The sequence below is a fragment of the Piliocolobus tephrosceles genome, chromosome 2 (assembly GCF_002776525.5).
Source record: "Piliocolobus tephrosceles isolate RC106 chromosome 2, ASM277652v3, whole genome shotgun sequence".
NCBI classification, from domain to species: Eukaryota; Metazoa; Chordata; class Mammalia; order Primates; family Cercopithecidae; genus Piliocolobus; species Piliocolobus tephrosceles.
Window position 1 is genome coordinate 66,453,242 of NC_045435.1, and position 18,277 is coordinate 66,471,518.

Sequence of the window (18,277 nt, forward strand, 5' to 3'; positions counted from 1 at the left end):
AGAATTAATATTATTATAAATTGGCAAAACACACTTAGACAAAATAACAGCATATCTAAAAAACAGGCTTTTCTCAACTCATCTGTTGCCACCCTCAAGGAGAAACTGTTGACTTAAACGATAGTGTAACTTTAAGCATTATATACACCGATGTTCTTTATCATTACAACTGGTTTACGTATCTAACACTTAAAATAAACCTAATGTTTCTTTCAAGGGCTTTTAAATTCCTTTGTCACCTTGATCTTATCACAAATGAAACTTCAGTGGTCTGTAGGTGGGCAATTCTCCAGGAAAAAGGAGACAATTCACTGAAAGTCAAGGTTAGGAGGGAAGTCTGAGACTACTCAGATGGGGAGACCTACACCCAGAAAGGCAACTTCCCCTGGTTCATACTAGGGGTCCATGCAGAGGCATGTTTGGTTTCATGGTTGCAGTATCAATTGTGAAGTAGTGAACTTTGCAAGACTGGTTGGAGAGAATGGCCTCTGGTCTTTTTTTTTTTTTTTTTTTTTGAGGCAGAGTCTCACTCTGTCGACCGGGATGGAGTACTGTGGCCGGATCTCAGCTCACTGCAAGCTCTGCCTCCGGGTTCACGCCATTCTCCTGCCTCAGCCTCCCGAGTAGCTGGGACTACAGGCGCCCGCCACCTCGTCCGGCTAGTTTTTGTATTTTTTAGTAGAGACGGGGTTTCACCGTGTTAGCCAGGATGGTCTCGATCTCCTGACCTCGTGATCCGCCCGTCTCGGCCTCCCAAAGTGCTGGGATTACAGGCTTGAGCCACCGCGCCCGGCCGAGAATGGCCTCTGGTCTTATCTGAAGATAGTATATATAATGGAAGTAAGATCAATGGTTTAATAGCAAAAATAAAGGTCAGCAAGTAGTTAGTACTGACTACAGAACAGTCAAGGTAACATGTTTCTAAAAGGTAAAAAATATAAATAAATAAATCATAAAAAATTAAACTTGTACCATAAATTACAAGAGACTGGGGGTGGTGGAGTTAGGATAGCACAGTACAGACAGTACAGTCTTTTTTTTTTTTCCACTCTTGTTGCCCAGGCTGGAGTGCAATGGCATGATCTTGGCTCACTGCAACCTCTGCCTCCTGGGTTCAAGGGATTCTCCTTTCTCAGCCTCCCAAGTAGCAGGGATTACAGGTGCCTGCCACCAAACCTGGCTAATTTTCATATTTTTAGTAGAGATGGGTTTTCACCATGTTGGTCAGGCCAGTCTCGAACTCCTGACTTCAGGTGATTCACCCACCTCGGCCTCCCAAAATGCTGGGGTTACAAGCGTGAGCCACTGCACCCAGCCGGCACAGTACAGTCTTAGACCAAGAAAATTAAATGGACATATCATGTAAGGAAGAAGTCAAGTAATTCCAAAGCAAATGAGTCAAAACACTTAGAGACTAAATAAAAATGATTATGCAACTTGATTAGCAATGAAAACACTCTGAACACAGATCATTTGTTTTCATCAGTTGACTGGTTCTGCAATGTAGGCCCTGTGGCTTAGGGGCGAAAGTCTGTGATTAAATGCATTTTGAACCTTTAAGTTGCCCCAAAATAATAAGGCTTTCAAAAGTGAACAGTTACTAAAATCATATATGGTCACTCCTATTTAACTTGAATTCTACAAAATTGTTGACTTCTCAGCTTATAAGTGAAAGTTTAATTTCAGAATCAGGAAACATTTTGATAGCCTGATGTCTATTAATTTTTCTTGAAACTTTAACCCCAATTTTTACCACTTTCCACAGAATTTTCTATAAGTAAGGATTTAACAGCTGCCTAATTTGACTGTCAATCATTAAAAACAACATCTAAGACTTTTCTGTAGTGGGTGTAATTTGGGGTAAAGTTAAAAACTGTGGCCAAGCATCTCATTACTCCCTATCCCCAAAAAATTACTGTTAGGGGATTCTACATAGCCAGGCAGTTTTTAAGAATTAAAATTCCTTGCTGCTGCAATGTAATTCAACAGTAATTGATGAAAAGAATCTTTACACATCCCATGCATCTCTAGAGAAATTATTTCTAGATCGTAGGTAGAATCAACTTTCCTAACCTTTTACCAAAGCATTAACCTTTTAGTCACTTCTCAAGAACCCATTATGTGGCTCAATTACTGTGGACTGTATCTCTGGTTGAAATGCTGATGAGAGTGATCAGCATTAAAAACTATTGTGCCTGGCATAGTGCTAAGTGCTTTGCAAACATCATGTCACTTACTCCTCAGAGCAACTTATGAGCTAGGGACCTTTACTATCTCTGTTATGCAAACAAGGGAATTCAGGTTGAGAAAACACATGGGTATCACCCATCTAACTCCAGAGCCCATGCCTTTCAACACTGCAACCGGATAGCAGGTGCAGGCATAATCAAATGCCTATGGGCAGGAGTTTTTGAATGAATTTTAATTGAAAAATGCAAACCCTAACAGAAAAGAAAGGTAGGTCTAGGAAACAAGGTTCATGATCCAGTGCAGAAGTCCTCAGGGGATATCTTAGGGTGGTTTCTCCTATTCTCGTCTTACTAGGTGGACTGTAACTATGAAGGGGAGGTAAGAAGGTGAGAAGGAAATCAGTATCTTCTGGTGGAAGAAAAGTGCGCTTCATGGCTATATATTAGCCAGATCTCATCTAAGGCTGGACTTGGTCAGCGTGCTTGGCATGCATGTTAAGGACTCCAGCATCAGAAACAGTTGATCTTTCCCGCGGAGCTTCCTAAAATGACCGTTTGTTTTATTTCACCAGGCAGGGCAAGCTGGCCACATGCGCTGGATATACTGCCTTCAGGCAGAAAACTAATACAAAAAAAGAAAGGAGAAAGGAAGAAAAACACTTTCTCTTGATGTCAATGCCCCAGTGTAAAAGACAAAGCCAAGACTATAGCCACGTCAGTAGAAAGACCTTTGATGTCAGAGAGAGACCATCAAGGGCCTGCTGCTTGGGAAATTATAGATGTCAGGGGTCTGCAGACTCTGAAAGGACCGTTTTGTGCTGCCATTTATCTAAAATCCAATTTTTTTTTTTTTAAAGTAGCTTCTAAAAGTAGAATTTAAATAACTCTTGATAGCTAAAACACATTTCCTAAAGAAAAGTGGCTTTTTTCTTTACAGGAGCCGACAAAGCAGGGCACAGACAATTTTTATGGCAGTAAAAATACTGTGTATGATACTATAATGGTGGATACATGTCATTACACATTTTCCCAAATTCACTGAATGCACAAAACCAAGAGTGAACACTAACATAAAGTTTGGACTTTGGGTGATAATGATATGTCAATTTAGGTTCCCTGGCTGCAGCAAATGTACCACTCTGGGGTTAGAAGCTGTGAATATGTATGGACAGGGATAAATGGGATATCTCCTTATTTTCCAGTTAATTTTGCTGTGAACCTAAAGCTGCTCTAAAAAATAAAGTCTAAAAAACAAAAAATAATATTTTTAAGTAGCTTTCAATCATTTTTAAAAGTCAAATATTTCAAGGCCCTATTTGATTACGAGTTGTGCTTTGGTTTTTGTTGATCAGGAAAACGCCTAAAAATAAGAAAAATAAAATGAAACATAGAGCTCTGATATCAATTTGTAGTTTATCATAGCAGCATTTACATTTATTAGTAAAGGAGATCTATGGTACATATGTGACATATGTATTTAATTTACAAATATTTGTGGACAAATGGATTCACTGACCCTCCGAGTTCCAGGAAAGGCTCAGTGCTAAAGCAAGTCATTTTAGAGTTTCTTATTGTTTTCTTATCCTCAATTCACCTCCTCAAGGCTTGACAGAATTAACCTATTTTTATCAACTTTTCATAAGTATATGGACATCATAGAAAGCACCACGTGTACAAAATACCCTAAATAGCCATTAGGTATTTTGCATTTTCTACTGAGCAACTCAAGGCAACATTTCCTTTGCCCGTCTTACTCCTCCCCTTTCTTCTCAAAGTGCTTGCTCACTGTACCACTGCTAGACATTTGCCATAACTCTTCACATGTTAAAGGATCTCAGAGACTCTACAGCAAAGAAATTTATTTGACTTTATTTGCATCTGCATTTCCCAATTTTTCTTACATTTCTTACAAATTAACCTCCAGGTTTCTACAGCAGCGATTCTCAAACACAAGCATACTTTAGAATCTTTCAGAAGGCTGGTTAAAACACAGATTAATGAGCCCCACCCGCAGAGTTTCTGGTTCAGTAGGCCTGGGATAGGCACAGGGAATCTGTATTTCTAACGAGGTCCCAGGGGATGCAGTGGCTACAGGTTCCAGACTACACTTTGAGAACCCCTGCGTTTCAGTATGCTTACCACCATTTGAGGTTAAGTTCTAAACACCTTAGCTTCATGTCAAACTGATGAACAGAGATTTTGTATCAAAATTAAATGTCTTGTCAGAGCGTTCAATTTGTCTTCCCTCTCTATGAGACATTGGGAGTCCCATGTGTCAATAAAAATGGGCACAATTACCCGTATTCATAACATTGTATTATGAGTTCTATCAAGATTCTTCTAATTCATTAGTTGAAAAATTATTTAGGTATGTGATTTTAAAACAAACCTGGAAAGCTACTGGAAAAATGAAATCAACTTTGCAATGGCCTGAATGTTTATTAACTTATATTAATGGAAGATAAGAAAATATTGAGATAAAGAATACAGACTCAGAAAATAGATCTAACTCCAAACTAAGGAAATCATGAAATCTGACAACGTGATGATTTTTCTTTCTAGAGGTCAGAGCATGGTTAACATTTTTGCTCCCTTGGCTTTCTTGCTTTTTGTAATTGCACAAGAATGCGACTTTATAGGCTCTTAGAATTATATGAAGAACGCATTAAATCTCTCTAATACAGTTTACTAATTCCAATATAATTGACTCATTGTTTGCATTAGGAACAAAAAGGTGACTAACAAAATGTAAATTATCACTTAGGTATTATTTCTGGTTTAATAAGTGGTTGAAAATTACTATCAAAACAGAAAACTTGGGTATCTAATGAATTAGAAAAGAACTGTTTCATTGCATTATGAGCTGTGCTTTAATTTCCTAAAAATACACTGCAAGTTAACTAAGAAAGAAAATTGCCTAAGAGACGTTAGCACAAATAAAAATCATATATAAAACCCCAACATAGTTTTCAATATCCTTCATGTTAATTAATCTATGTAATGTATGGTAAAGAACAACGTATGATTAACTAATCTCCTTGTCCCCTAATGTCTGTTCCACACCAAGAACATTGATTAAATGCTCATATATTTGCAAGATTTTAGACATCTTTAACACGCCAGACAGGTGCTATGTAAGTGTGATATGTGTAGGTTTGAAAAGAACCTGTATTGAAAGTATGAGTAAGATGTGTGACTAACAAGTTCAGGGCTGTCACCATGCTCAAGTCTGAATGGAAGGCTACTGGCAGAGATGAGTCAGAGTGCCACGTTACTGAGGGTGACTCGTTGCTGCTTTCTCCTATAAGAGGCTGTTTTTGACAGGAAATGTCAACCATACATAAGATATATCAGCTAACATGGGGTCCAAATAATGAGCAAGAAAATAATGACTAATTTTTTGTGTGAGTTTTCTTTGTGGCGGGCAGTAGGAAAGCAGTAATACTGGGTAGGTATAATAGCGGCAAATGAAGATGGCAACTTAGAGATGATAATAATTTCTATATTTGTGTGATTAATAATTGTAAATCATTATGTGATTTATTATTACCAACAGTAGGGCAGAATCCTTTCTCAAGCACTTTCTTACTTGGCACTGCGCTAATGCCTTAGTTCTGTGCTGTCCAATGCAAAGGCCACAAGCCACATGTGGCTGCTGAGCACTGGAAATGTGGCTTGTTCAGACTCATTCAGACTGAAATTTCATATTATTTAATTTAAGTCTAAAGACATATTCAATTTATTTATTGGAAATCTTTTGAATATGTTTGAAACAAGTTAGGTATATGAATCTAACTTTTTCAACTACACATTTTATAAAATCTAAACATAGGTCAAACAAATTTTCTGATGAAAATTTAGTGTTCAAATTGGGGATGTGCTGGAGGTATAAAATAAACATGCAATTTTACAGACAGCACAAAGACTTAGAAAAAATGTGAAAATATCTTGTTAATAATTTTTACACTGATTACATGTTGAAGTGATATTTTAGATATGTTGGGTTAAATAACATACATTAAAATTAGTTTCACTTTTTTTTTTTTTTTTTACTATTTTTAATGAGAGTACTAGAAACTTCAAATTTATGTACTTGGTTCATATTCTATCAGACTGCACTGCTTTTGTGAATTATCTCATTTAACTCTCGCAAAAACTCCCCAGGGCAAGTACCATTACCTCCATTTTATAGATGAGGACACTGAGGCCCAGAGAGGATAGGAAACGTGCCCAAGTTCACACAGTTATGTATCAGAGACAGCCTGATCATGGATTTTCAATAGGGACCCTGGTTAAGGTCTCATCTCAAAGCATAATGAGGTTCATCAGTCAGCATTAATAGGAATCTGGCATCCAAATTATAATATACTACAGTGCTTGGATACTAAGGGTAAGAGGCTGAAGTCATGAGGTTCTGTGCTTCTCATAAATTCAATCTTTTAAGATTAACCTGGCTGCCATAAATATCACTAAACATTTACTAATGCAAAAAAACAACAACAAACAAACAAACAAAAAAACCCAAAGGCCATTACTACAGCCTGTCTTACCAGACGAAGGATTCAAATTAAATTCCATCAAATCACATAGAGCCAATACACTTTGACAAGCACCTCACATCCCAAATCTCCTGAGAGCTTGGAATTTTTTGTTTTTTTGTTTTAAATTTGTTCCCCCTTTCTCTTCACCAAGACAGAAAAGAAAGCCCAGTAAAATGCTGAATGGGGCAAAAGAAAACGCAACAAAGTTAATAGAGGGGCCATAGATGGCCCTTCAGAATTTGTAAAAACACAAAAACAAGAGGGCACGTTTCCATCGCTGCACAATATTGCTTTTGTTTAAGAGCCAAGTCCCAGTCTTGAAACGTGTGGGTAATAAATCAGCAGGCATTATTTTAAATCAACCGGTTTTATAAAATAAGCCAAGAGTTGAAAGAGGCAGGACTAATTACCAACATTCCTTGATGAATTACTTAGTGGCGTGTGCTAAGTCAATGTACGTCTACGGCTTGATCCCCAATTTTATCCCGTACTTATTTCCCAGGAGGTAAAAAGAACATGTGGCTAATTAAGGCACTGATCTCCACAGCCAGAAGTACTCAAGGTAAGATTTCTTTCAAAAGCAAAAAAAAAAAAAAAAAAGGTTCTTTGCCTGGTACTTATTAATCTAATTTTTACTACTTCACTAGAAAAACAGAGCTAATCTTGTCACCTTTAGGGCAGACTGAACTACCAAGCAGTGTTCAGAAAAAATGTTACATATTTGTAATTTAGCCAATAAGAATTTCTTAAGCCTTTCCTAACCGGCAGGAATGTCTCTGGTTTGTCACTTCCAATTAAGTCTCAACAAAATTTCCAGCCCCTAAATTTTAATTATACAAAACCCAGGGCCAACAGGGGAGATTACAACAGAGTTATGCATGGTAGTAAGGTAATAGAAGCCTGAATTTTGCTTTTCATTTTGGGCCTCTTAACTACTTTTAAAAATTATTTCCTGACAGGGTGATTCAAATCACTTTTAATTTTCAGGATCCCTACACTTTGTTATCTTTCTTCTAGGGAAGACCACTAGAGTTACATACTGTGTCTAAGTCTAATAAACTGGTGAGTTTACACCTGACAGAAGAACTGTGCTCCTCAAAAAGTTGTGGGTGACTCTTAAAAAAAATGCATTAGGACATCATTTACATAAAGAATGCATGCCTATGCTCTCCTAGTAAAAATCATAATAATAATGATAAAGCCTTTGACCACCACCACTTCCAATCCCAATACTCATTCCAGAGACAGCTGGTAGAAACAATGGTATAGACTCACCTACACCCTTTTCTAGGACATTCCCTATTTTTTAAAAGAGTAATTAAAACAATTTCTTTTTTAGGACCATTCTCTCCTTTAACAGCCCTCTGCTTTACCTGATTCATATGCTCCATTTCTGATTCATTTCCTTTTCATGAAATTATAAATTACTAAACAAAAAACATCTAACTTTATAAATAAGATCTGAATAACTGTTGTATTATCTGGAGCTAATTTTTTTTTTTTTAAGTTCAAGCTGATCCTCAAAGAAGTCAATAAAAAGAGACACATTCAGGGCGAGAGCCAATATTCTAGTACTGATTGCGGTTATAACCTTGGGTGAAGCCACTGTACTGATTTACATATTTTTAACACAGATCACACCCACTGATTTTAGTAGAACAAAGTTAAAATTAGATTTTGCTTACACATGTCCACAATCTCTGTTCAAAAGCATGCTTATTGAAGAGTCTTTTAAAGTAAGTGGTCTTTTAAAGCTAAGTCCTTTCTTTAATCGTTGGGATTAAATAGGTAATATTTGTGAAGGAGACTCATGACCTTTTCAATATAATAATATAAGATTTATCACCACTGACATTTACTTAAAAGCAAATAGAAAAACAACCAGAACTGAAGTTCCAGTTGTTAAGTGCTAAAATATGGCAAGAGCTCTAATATTGCAAGGTGTGTGGGGAAGGAAAAACCAAAAATGCAACCATAATTTCAGAAGAAAATTGATATAGAGTCTACTGCATTATTTCAAAAATCATCTAAAACAATGCAAATATATTAGTGAAATACTCAGCATATGAATTGTAATAGCATGGACCACCAAGATCTTTAGAATATAATTGACTTGAGTTATGATTTTTGGATGTTGTTACAGAAACTTTCACTGTAGTGCTTTTTAACCCATAATGATGATTATCAATAAGGCATAAATTACCATGGGGGATAATGTGGCCAGTAAGTCCTTTTATATAATAAAAACACATCCAGTTCTTTCATCTGGCATACACTGGAGACTCATGACGATATTTTAACTATTCAATAGGGAAGCCCCTGACTAATTCAAATGCTTAAGTTCATGTATCTTTCTGTTAAGCCTGTGAGACTCCTCTGTAGTTTTTCTTTGACCTCCCATTTTGCTCTTATATATTCTGTTACTGGTGATTCTTCAGAAATGTTTAGAGCATGTCCTTACAGCAGGATGTGTGGTTATAAGCAAATAAGGTAGTGTGTGGAGTCTATGTAACCAGGGACCAGTGATAATCTAAGCCTCAGTTTCCCTATCTGGACAATGAGGATTATCCTACTTGTTTCCTAAGGTTACTAAAACAATAAATGAGCTAAAAGACATGAAGTGTTCATCCCACCATCCAATTTACCTTATAATTAATGTCCAGGTTGTCAAGGAGGCACAATTGCCTTTCCTCCTCCAAGGTGCTTCAGGTAGTGTCACATTCACATCAGTAATTCCTATAAAAGTTTAAGCTATGGATTGAAGCTCTGTAGTAAACATTTGCTACAAGCCCCAAGCTACCGTGTCATTTGAGAGGCTGAACATTGCAATCTCTCCCTCCTAACATTTCTCAGGTCATTCCCTCCAGGAGAGGTACTACCACTAGCGGACCATGGAGTTCATCTACATGAGTTCAAATCCTGACTGCACCACCTACTTGGGTGACTTTCTGATGACCTAGTTGACCCCTCTGTGATAGTTGCTGCATCTGTGAAATGGGGTGCTAATAATAACTACCTCACAGAGCAATGGTGGCATTAAATGAGTCAATACAGGTAAAGTTCAATGCTGGCACATGCTGATCGTGATTGTTCTCATAACAGTTCACCTGGGGAGACACAGATCAGACAGAATATAAGTGTCACATCCATAGAAGCCTCCATAAATGGTCCCTAAACAAAACACAAAAGAATTGGGAAAGATGCTGGTTCCCCTGCAGGAATGTTTCTCAATCTTTTATTCATTAGCATCCCAATAAAAAGCCTTTTTAGCATTTTTCCCCTAATTGCTTCTCCTTCATCCCCATCACCATGAAATTTTAGAAGACACATATACTGTTTATTGGTTTATGTACTGTGACTTTGGAGGTTTACAAACCATTGTAACATCTAATACTTTTTTGCCCTCCAACAATCCAGTTTTGTCCTCCTTGTGGGGAGTGACTTCACCCCTGTTGAGGATGCACGCTCTACTGGTCTCATGACATTAAAAAAGAAATTTACCATTCAGAGCCAGATGACACTAGGCCCACTCCAATTTTTAGCCCTCACTTCTAGGTCCCAGACCTTATGATACTGCCTTCACCTCCAGCAGTATGGAATTATGAGAACTGTGTAAATGAAAGGAGACTGCACCTATTAATATAGTCTCCTCTAACAGGAGAAAATGAGGAGGAGCCTAACAGGTGTCTCTTCTCATGGAAACACACAGGATGAATTCAGTGACTGCAAAAGGGCTCATGGAGAAGATGGCAAAGATTCTCCTACTTAAAGAGAGAGTGCCATGCTGCATGTCAGCCAGCATTTCATTACTAGCTACTAGTCAAGTGTCCACCAGGTACATCAGACCCTATCCACAACCTGATGAAATCAAACCCAGATTCTGCTGTACAAAACCTGGATTCTGTTGTACCCCTCTTACATGAAAATGTCCTTGTGGTCATAAAGGGAGAAATCATTTCCATTTTGTGCCAATACTGCCCAATAAACATGTAATTAGAGCTGAAGTTCCAGTGCTTCCAGAAACTGGGATTAATTCATAGGCTTAGTTGTGTAAAGGCAGAATATTTTGTTTCAGATAGTTGGTCTCATGGATCTGCTCTTTTAAGTAGATAAAACCTAAAAATTTAAGCAGAGGACTTTCTTCAGCCAGCATTTCATTACTAGCTACTAAAAGCAGTACGGACAGAAAAACCAAGTCCAACATTAATCCACAAGCACTTACTGTGATTCTCGCACTTATTGTAATTCTTGCACTACTGAGCCTGTGTTAAGTTTGACTTTACCAAATAAGACAACTCTATGGAGCACTTTCTTATGCCAGCCCTGAGATCACTAAATCCTCACCCGCAAGTGTTCATAAAGCAGCCTGGGAAGCAAAGGGGCTGCCACTCAGTGCCGTGCAAGCTGGTACATACTTACACACTGAACCAATTAAACTGCTCTCAAGACACAGGGTGAGAAGTCCTCACTGCAACTAGGGAAGAGTGGACCTTGAAGCAGGATTCTCAAAGATAGAGACAGCCCAGAAGGAAAATAAATTATATTTCTTTTGTTCCATTTTAAAACATGAACAAAGAAAACTAAAGGGTTTATGTCTACCTGATAAAAACTGCCTAATATATTTCTTCAGACCTTGCTTCTATAAAAGGCAACTGATGGTAGGGTTAGAAAACAGAAAATAATAGGAAGGCTGTACCCTAAACTGTTAACAGTAGTTCCTTCCAGGGAACATTATAGAAGGGAGGCGGTGGTAGGCAGGGTAAGATTCATATTGAATTATTCTGCTGCATTGTTTAAATCTGTTAAAAGTTAACAAGTATTGTCTGCAATTAAAAAAAAATCAATAACATGAGTTTTAAAGAGAGAGAAAATTACCTTATGTGTGACACTGAATGATTCAGATTCTGAAGGGAAATGAGGTTTCTGGGAGGACGAAGAGCTGTTTGTTGACCTGAAATCTGAGTCCCTTTCTCCCCCTGAATGAGGATGTATCCTTGCAGACAACAACATTGATGCAAAAACAAAAGGACACTAATGTTTATAAACGATCCCTGAAATCAAGGCTGACAGGTTGTTTGTGTAAGTCACACTACAGGGGATATAAGTATATGCTGGTCCATGTGTGACTGGACTATGCTATTAGAAGAAATCTCAGACATAGTAGGTCTTCATCTTATGAGAGTAACACCTCTAGCAACAGATCCCCTAACTGAGGGGACCAAGGCAAGCTGATCCGAGACACAGCACATCTGTTCTGGCTTCTTGCAGCCACCATGATGCTATTTAGGGTCTGTATTCCTGGCTACATAAATCAGAAACAAAATATAAGGGTAGGTTGTGGGAGAAGTCCCTTCTGCCAATGTGTAGCCCACCAACCCACCAACTCCACAGATATTTTCATGTTTCTGTGTTATACCTAAAAAATAAATCACACCTTGAAAATCTACTCCATGCAGATTTCATAATTTACAGCGAAAGACCAGTAGTTCAATCATTAACCCTTCCCCTCACTATTGAAATACGGAGTGTCAGTTGTTGGAAGAGGGTGACAAGGAACAGGACTTCCAGCCCACCTCGCTAGAATCTCAATCCAAATGAGAGGAAACTTTGATGAGATAACCACCAAATAAACGCCCACATAAATTTAGTTTACAATGTAGAGGGTCCCAGAAAAAGTGCTTCTGTATTTGACAAACAGCAAGCATCATCACTAATTACAGAGCAATTTGTGCAACTCTTGAGATGATTTGGAGAAAAGGAAAAATTTAAAAATAAATTCCTTCAAAGTACTTAAGAAATGCCTGAAAGTAATAAAAGAATCTTCTTTTTAAAATTCATGTAACCTTTCTCTTAAGCAGAACAGAAAAATTCAATGGACAATCCGTTCCAGAGAAGACTTTGACTTTGCCTTCAAAATTGTAAATTTCAAGGTGAAAGGAAGGGAGGGAAAGAGAGAGGTAGTGAGAAATCCTTGGCAACTCCCTTCAGATTTCTGAACAGAGAAACATTTTCAAACTGTAAACTATGTTTTCAAGCTTTCAACCGTCAGAGCCCATGTTGGGAAGGTAGTAGGGGAAGAAATCCTGATGAACTTCTCAGTCCAGGATGAGAGCGACCAGTGCTTTTATAATTCATCAAAGTCAGACAGACAAAACCATGAAAACAGATGGTTGGTGACTACGCAAATGATTAACTTGGTGGTTTGTACCGTGATGCTTTAGCTATAAGGCTGAATTCATCTATAGGTCTGTCCCCTGTTACTCTGTTTTTGTTTGAAAAAAGCTACATCAAATTTCAAACTTCAGGTGTGTATGACTTGCATGCCAGCAAAACTCACTTGTGGAAGAAACTGATTCCATTAATGGTTCTTGAAGACTTTTTTTTTGTTTTTAATTCACAATTCAAATTACAGGGTGTGTTCACCATTACAAAAAAAAAAAAAAAATGCATTGTGCACTCCAGGTGTTGGTTAATTTATGGTAAAAGAGCATCCTTAAATTACAATACCCAATTGGGTAAGGTTGTTCTTAAAAAACTTGGAGAATATCTTTACTATGTAAATCTACAGCAATAAGACTCATGATTCCATGTCCCCCAAATGAAAATCAGTATGAAGGAAAATTCATATATTATTAAACCAATATAGAAACTAGAGGCTAATCCTACAGAAATTCATGAACTTACTCACTGCACAATAACCATATGTTGAGGAATGAGTGATGCCGATTTTTGACCTCTAACACAAAATCTGACTAGTCCTAAGTTTACCAGATGTAAATAATTTTTAAACATGCTTTATAAAGCTTCATATTTTAAATTTAACTCTGCCAAAGAAAGGGATTAACCTGAAAACATTGCTTTAGCTTTTCGAAATCAGTCATTCATCCGGATAGTAGAATGTGGGTAACTTAACTTGGTGTGTGTATGAAAACTAAACTATGACCTTTTTTCTCTCAGGTTCTTACAAACAACTTGGGAGATGGAGAGATTTAACCAGATTCTCTAGTGCATGCAAGTGTGACTAATTGTATACATTTACCTCCACTGAGAAGCAGGCACGTTCTGTTTTAGCAATTTAAACCTTTAAAAATTAAATAAATTTACTCAGGCTATACTATGAAAAAATATTTATTCAGTATGATTTGTATCATAATACACTCAATTAGTATACTTGGTATTACCATTCTTTGGAAATACATATTCATGGAGAAATAAATGGTCCAAGATGAAGCATATTAACTGTTTTACTATTAACCACTTACTTCATAAAACTATGCTTATGATTTAAAAAACTATAAAAAAGAAAAAAACACCTTTCTCTCAGTTACCTTTCTGTAATGTTTCGTTATACTTTTATATACAAAATTTTGAAAATAAGCCAACTATTTTTATGAAGTCCTAAGTCTTTAAGTATCTGAAGCAATCACTTATATGATATTCTCTTTAAAAATGCTGATTTTCTTAAAATATTGTCTTAATGAAATCATGTATTCTTATTTGTTTCTTCATTTAAGAATACTAAAATTTGTCTAAATAGCTATCAAACCTAATCATATAGCTATGGCAATAATTCTTTATTTTTATTTATATGACATAGTTTACTAGTTTTTATAACTGAAGTATAAAAAAGCAGAAGTTAAATAGACATGAACTATATTCAGTATAAAAGAGAAATTTACCTAATTCATATTTTTAGTTAGAGTATGTCATCCAGTTGTAACAATTTATTTGTGCTTTAACTTTGGACATTTTTCTGGCGTACATAAGTTAGGGGCTGTATCAATCCAGTGTCACCAGGACACAGCAACATATAAAAATATTGGTATGTTATTCAAACAACTTAATGTAGGTTTTAATTTTAATCATTTTCAAAAATAATATATTTACAATGACAAAAACATTTAGAAACTATGCTCATTTTTAAGATAATCTGGAAATGATGTTTCAACACATTTTCATTTGGGTAATTTCCTCTCTATCAGTTGTAGCTGCCTTAACAGGAATACTGATTTTAATAAATATTCTTTAACATAGTATCAAACATTACCTTCAGTTGGATATAAACCACTACTAGCCCAAATCCATGTCAACTCTTCTAAAATTTGCCCTTCAGATTAAAAAGGTAAACTATTATGATGAATAAAATAGACATATTTCTCCATATCTTGTTACTATTTAATTCATACAATTTTAAATAACCTAAGGTATACACAATAAATGTCACCCCTGCAGGCATGAGATAACAACTTAAATCTTAAATAATTCTTAAATCTATAAAAGCTTAAATAGTGATCACATCAATTTTCACCCAAGCAGAACAGAAAGATTCAATCCATCATCTATTCCAGAGAGAAAACCTTGAGTTAATTGAGGTGTAAAAAAAAAAGAGTAAAAAATCCATTAACTGTGGCAATATCCAGAATTTCAAACAATCACATTAGAGTAAAACTTTATGTTAAACTATTTGGATCTTTTTTCCCTAACCCAATTTCAGTTGGTTTCTTCATCTGAGTTCCATTATTTCATCACTACAGTTTAAGTCTTTGCAAATAAAAAATAATTGACTCTTGATTTGTTTTTTAAAGAATCTCTTTCCTACTTCCTGGTAAGGTTCACGGATTGATTCCTAATTATAACACATCATCTCTCTATTTACTTTAATAGTAAACTTTAAATAATGGGAGACGTTTTTTCTGTGCACATGAATGAATCCAAAAACCAATAACGAATCACCGGTCTGTAAAGTTCACATTGTTTAATGAACAGTAACACTTGAGACTTTTCAGAATTAGGTGAGCAGGTAATAAAATAAAATAAAATAAATTAAAAATAAGGAAGTTCCCCTACTTTCCTTTTAACTTTCCTTGAATCAGTCATATTTAAGAACTGAAATGTTTATTCTTAAACAAGGAGTATCTCCCTATGTGATGTGGAAGACACGTGTGTGAGATGGAATTCTATTCTTAGACTTGTTACAATTTTCCTTAGTAATTAGGAAGCTATATGTCCCTAATCGAATGATGCTAACAAGCTCCTGCAGTTTCTACTCTAGCAAGAAATCAAAGAGACCCAAAGCAGACAACTCACTGCAGTAAAAGGATTATGCAGTCTGGTTATTAAAGCACAGAAAGCTCTTCTTCAATCTTGTATGTGAAGAGCTTTCTAAAAGAGTTAAATTCTACAACCAATATTACATACTAAATAAAAAGAAAATTAAAGAGTGGCTATGGAAGGCATTTAAGAAAAAAATATTTAAGATACACAAGTTATTAGAAGAGGCCCATCTCAGATAACTGTTGTTTTGAAACTTTCCCAAAGAAAGATGTCATTATGACAAACAGGTATTCCCACTTGCAATTGCTCATGGAACACTGACTCCCACCATTTATTGAATTGTACCATTACAGTTACAATGCATTTGCAACCTTCTTTTAAAATATAAAGCCATGTAGGAATTAAGGGAGTTGGAGTTTTCAAGTATAATTCTGATGGATCAGTCTAACGAAATACACATTCAGATAAACAAAATACCTAGCAAATGGAAAATGGAAGAGTTTGGTCCAACGAACGAGAGCGACACTCAACGTACCTTAAGGACTTCCATCGGCACCTGGGTGGCAGAGGGAAGGGTGGTGGGCACACTGACGTTTATGGCTGGTGTCTGACTCACGGGCACTCTCTGTTGCATGAATTGGGCCGCCTGCAGCTTCTGCTGCTGCTCCCTGCGCTCCTGCTCCTGCATCTGCTCACGCATGAGTTGCTGGCGTAGCAAGATGCGTGATGTCATACTGGAGGAGCTTATCGGAGGCTTGGAGGCCCCAGGATGCTCCGTGGAACTGCTGTGGGAAAACCAAAAGGCATACAACATTTAGTTTCCTAATGAGACCCTTCGTTTGCACTTTGGGGTATCCTAAATTGCATCAAACTATAAAATGAGTCTGTGCAAATATAATCAAGTCACAGAATGGTACTCCACATAATTGAAAATCAAGAGGTGACAGGATTTAAGTCATTAGTAGTTGAATTAAAATAAGTCAGCTTGATTGCATCTAGGCATTTTTATCAGGCGGCTTATCTTTTTTTTTTTTTATTTTATGCTGCACACTACTCATCACCACCAAATATAGCGCCGCCATATGCACTGCCAAGAAGCAAAGCATCTTAATGGCACCCAAATTTTCACATTTAAAAATAAATTGCTTGATTTGCTTTTTTGTACAACTGAATCTAACCAAATAACTACTCCTACATGTTATCTAAGTTCTTTGAAGATGCCTAAAATGTTTACTAACAAAAATTGATTAAAGAAAAGGTGAGTTTTGCCAAGAGGAAACTTTTCTAAGATACGATAAGTAAAAATAATTAATGAAGGAAGCGTTTGGGCCAGAAAGTTAACACTGAACTCGACCTCAGTCTTTCAGCAAAGGGGCAGAAGATGAGCTGGTCTGACAAACTAATACTTCTCTGTCTGATTTTCTTTGTGCCGTCTTTTCTTCTGATTCACCTTGGCATGCCCTCTACTATGTTACTATGCGTTCTCCGTGTGTTCCCCATGAGGACTACTTCTAATGGTTTTGGCACACACTTTACCCAAAATGGTTTAAAATTCTGAAACCCTACTCACAAATCAAAAAGAAAAGGCTTCCTAATTTTCCTAAATATGGTTTTTGATAACTTGTCTTGCCAGTTTTATGACATCAAGTTATTAAACCCCTCTCTGCCTTAGTATCTGGAAAAGAAGGAAAACAGGAGTTTTTTTTTACCCACTTACCATTTATAAATGTGGGAGGTGTTCTTTTAAAATTTCTATTGCATCGTGTATATTTTAAAGCCCTACTTCCTAGGGATTTTGGGGGATTAAATAAAACAAGGCACATAAATCCCCTAGTACAATGAGTACCATGTAGTACTGGCTCAACAAATGTTTGCTGTCACCATTTTTATAGCTAGAAAATGTTTCATTGTTTATCTCTCTCTATATATATACACACACACACACACATATATATTAACATATACATATATATACACACACGTGTGTATATTAACGTCTGTGTTTAGGTCAACAGTTCAAAACCTTGGCATCTGGGACAGAAGAAAAGGAACATTTGAGAAAATATTCACACTTGAGAAAGTCATGCTTCAAGGTAAGTATTTGTACTTTGAACTTCCTTCTTTAAGCATAAACTCCAGTATTATCTTTTACCTTCTAAAAAAAGGCAAAATAAAGCTTTAAATATCATTGACCATCCTAATGAACTCCTTAAAGGCAGGAACCTTCAGGCTCTGAAGGTAACAAAACATGCTAGGGGGTGAAGAAGTGTTGGTTTTACCCTCACGCTATCCCAGAAAAACTACACAATAACAATTTAACAGTTCGCTTATTTTCACAACAGGAAATTGGTTCAGTATATTGTCAGAGAATCATAACGTAACATGATGCAACCATTAAAACTAGTGTAAAAATATATTTACTGATTTGAATAAAACTACACAATATAATGAACTTAGAAAAGCCAGATACAAAATAGCATTTAAGGTAAGATC

The 18,277-nt window shown here is 36.4% G+C and overlaps 1 protein-coding gene across 2 annotated transcripts in view; it reads right to left on the reverse strand.

Moving 5' to 3' along the window:
- MITF (melanocyte inducing transcription factor) overlaps positions 1-18,277 on the reverse strand; it is a 222,939-nt gene that overhangs the window by 67,209 nt on the left and 137,453 nt on the right. For both annotated transcript variants that reach the window (XM_023200180.3, XM_026447244.2), the window contains exon 2: positions 16,320-16,569. In XM_023200180.3, coding sequence (XP_023055948.2) covers positions 16,320-16,569 — 250 coding nt within the window. The remainder of the gene's footprint in view (positions 1-16,319; positions 16,570-18,277) is intronic.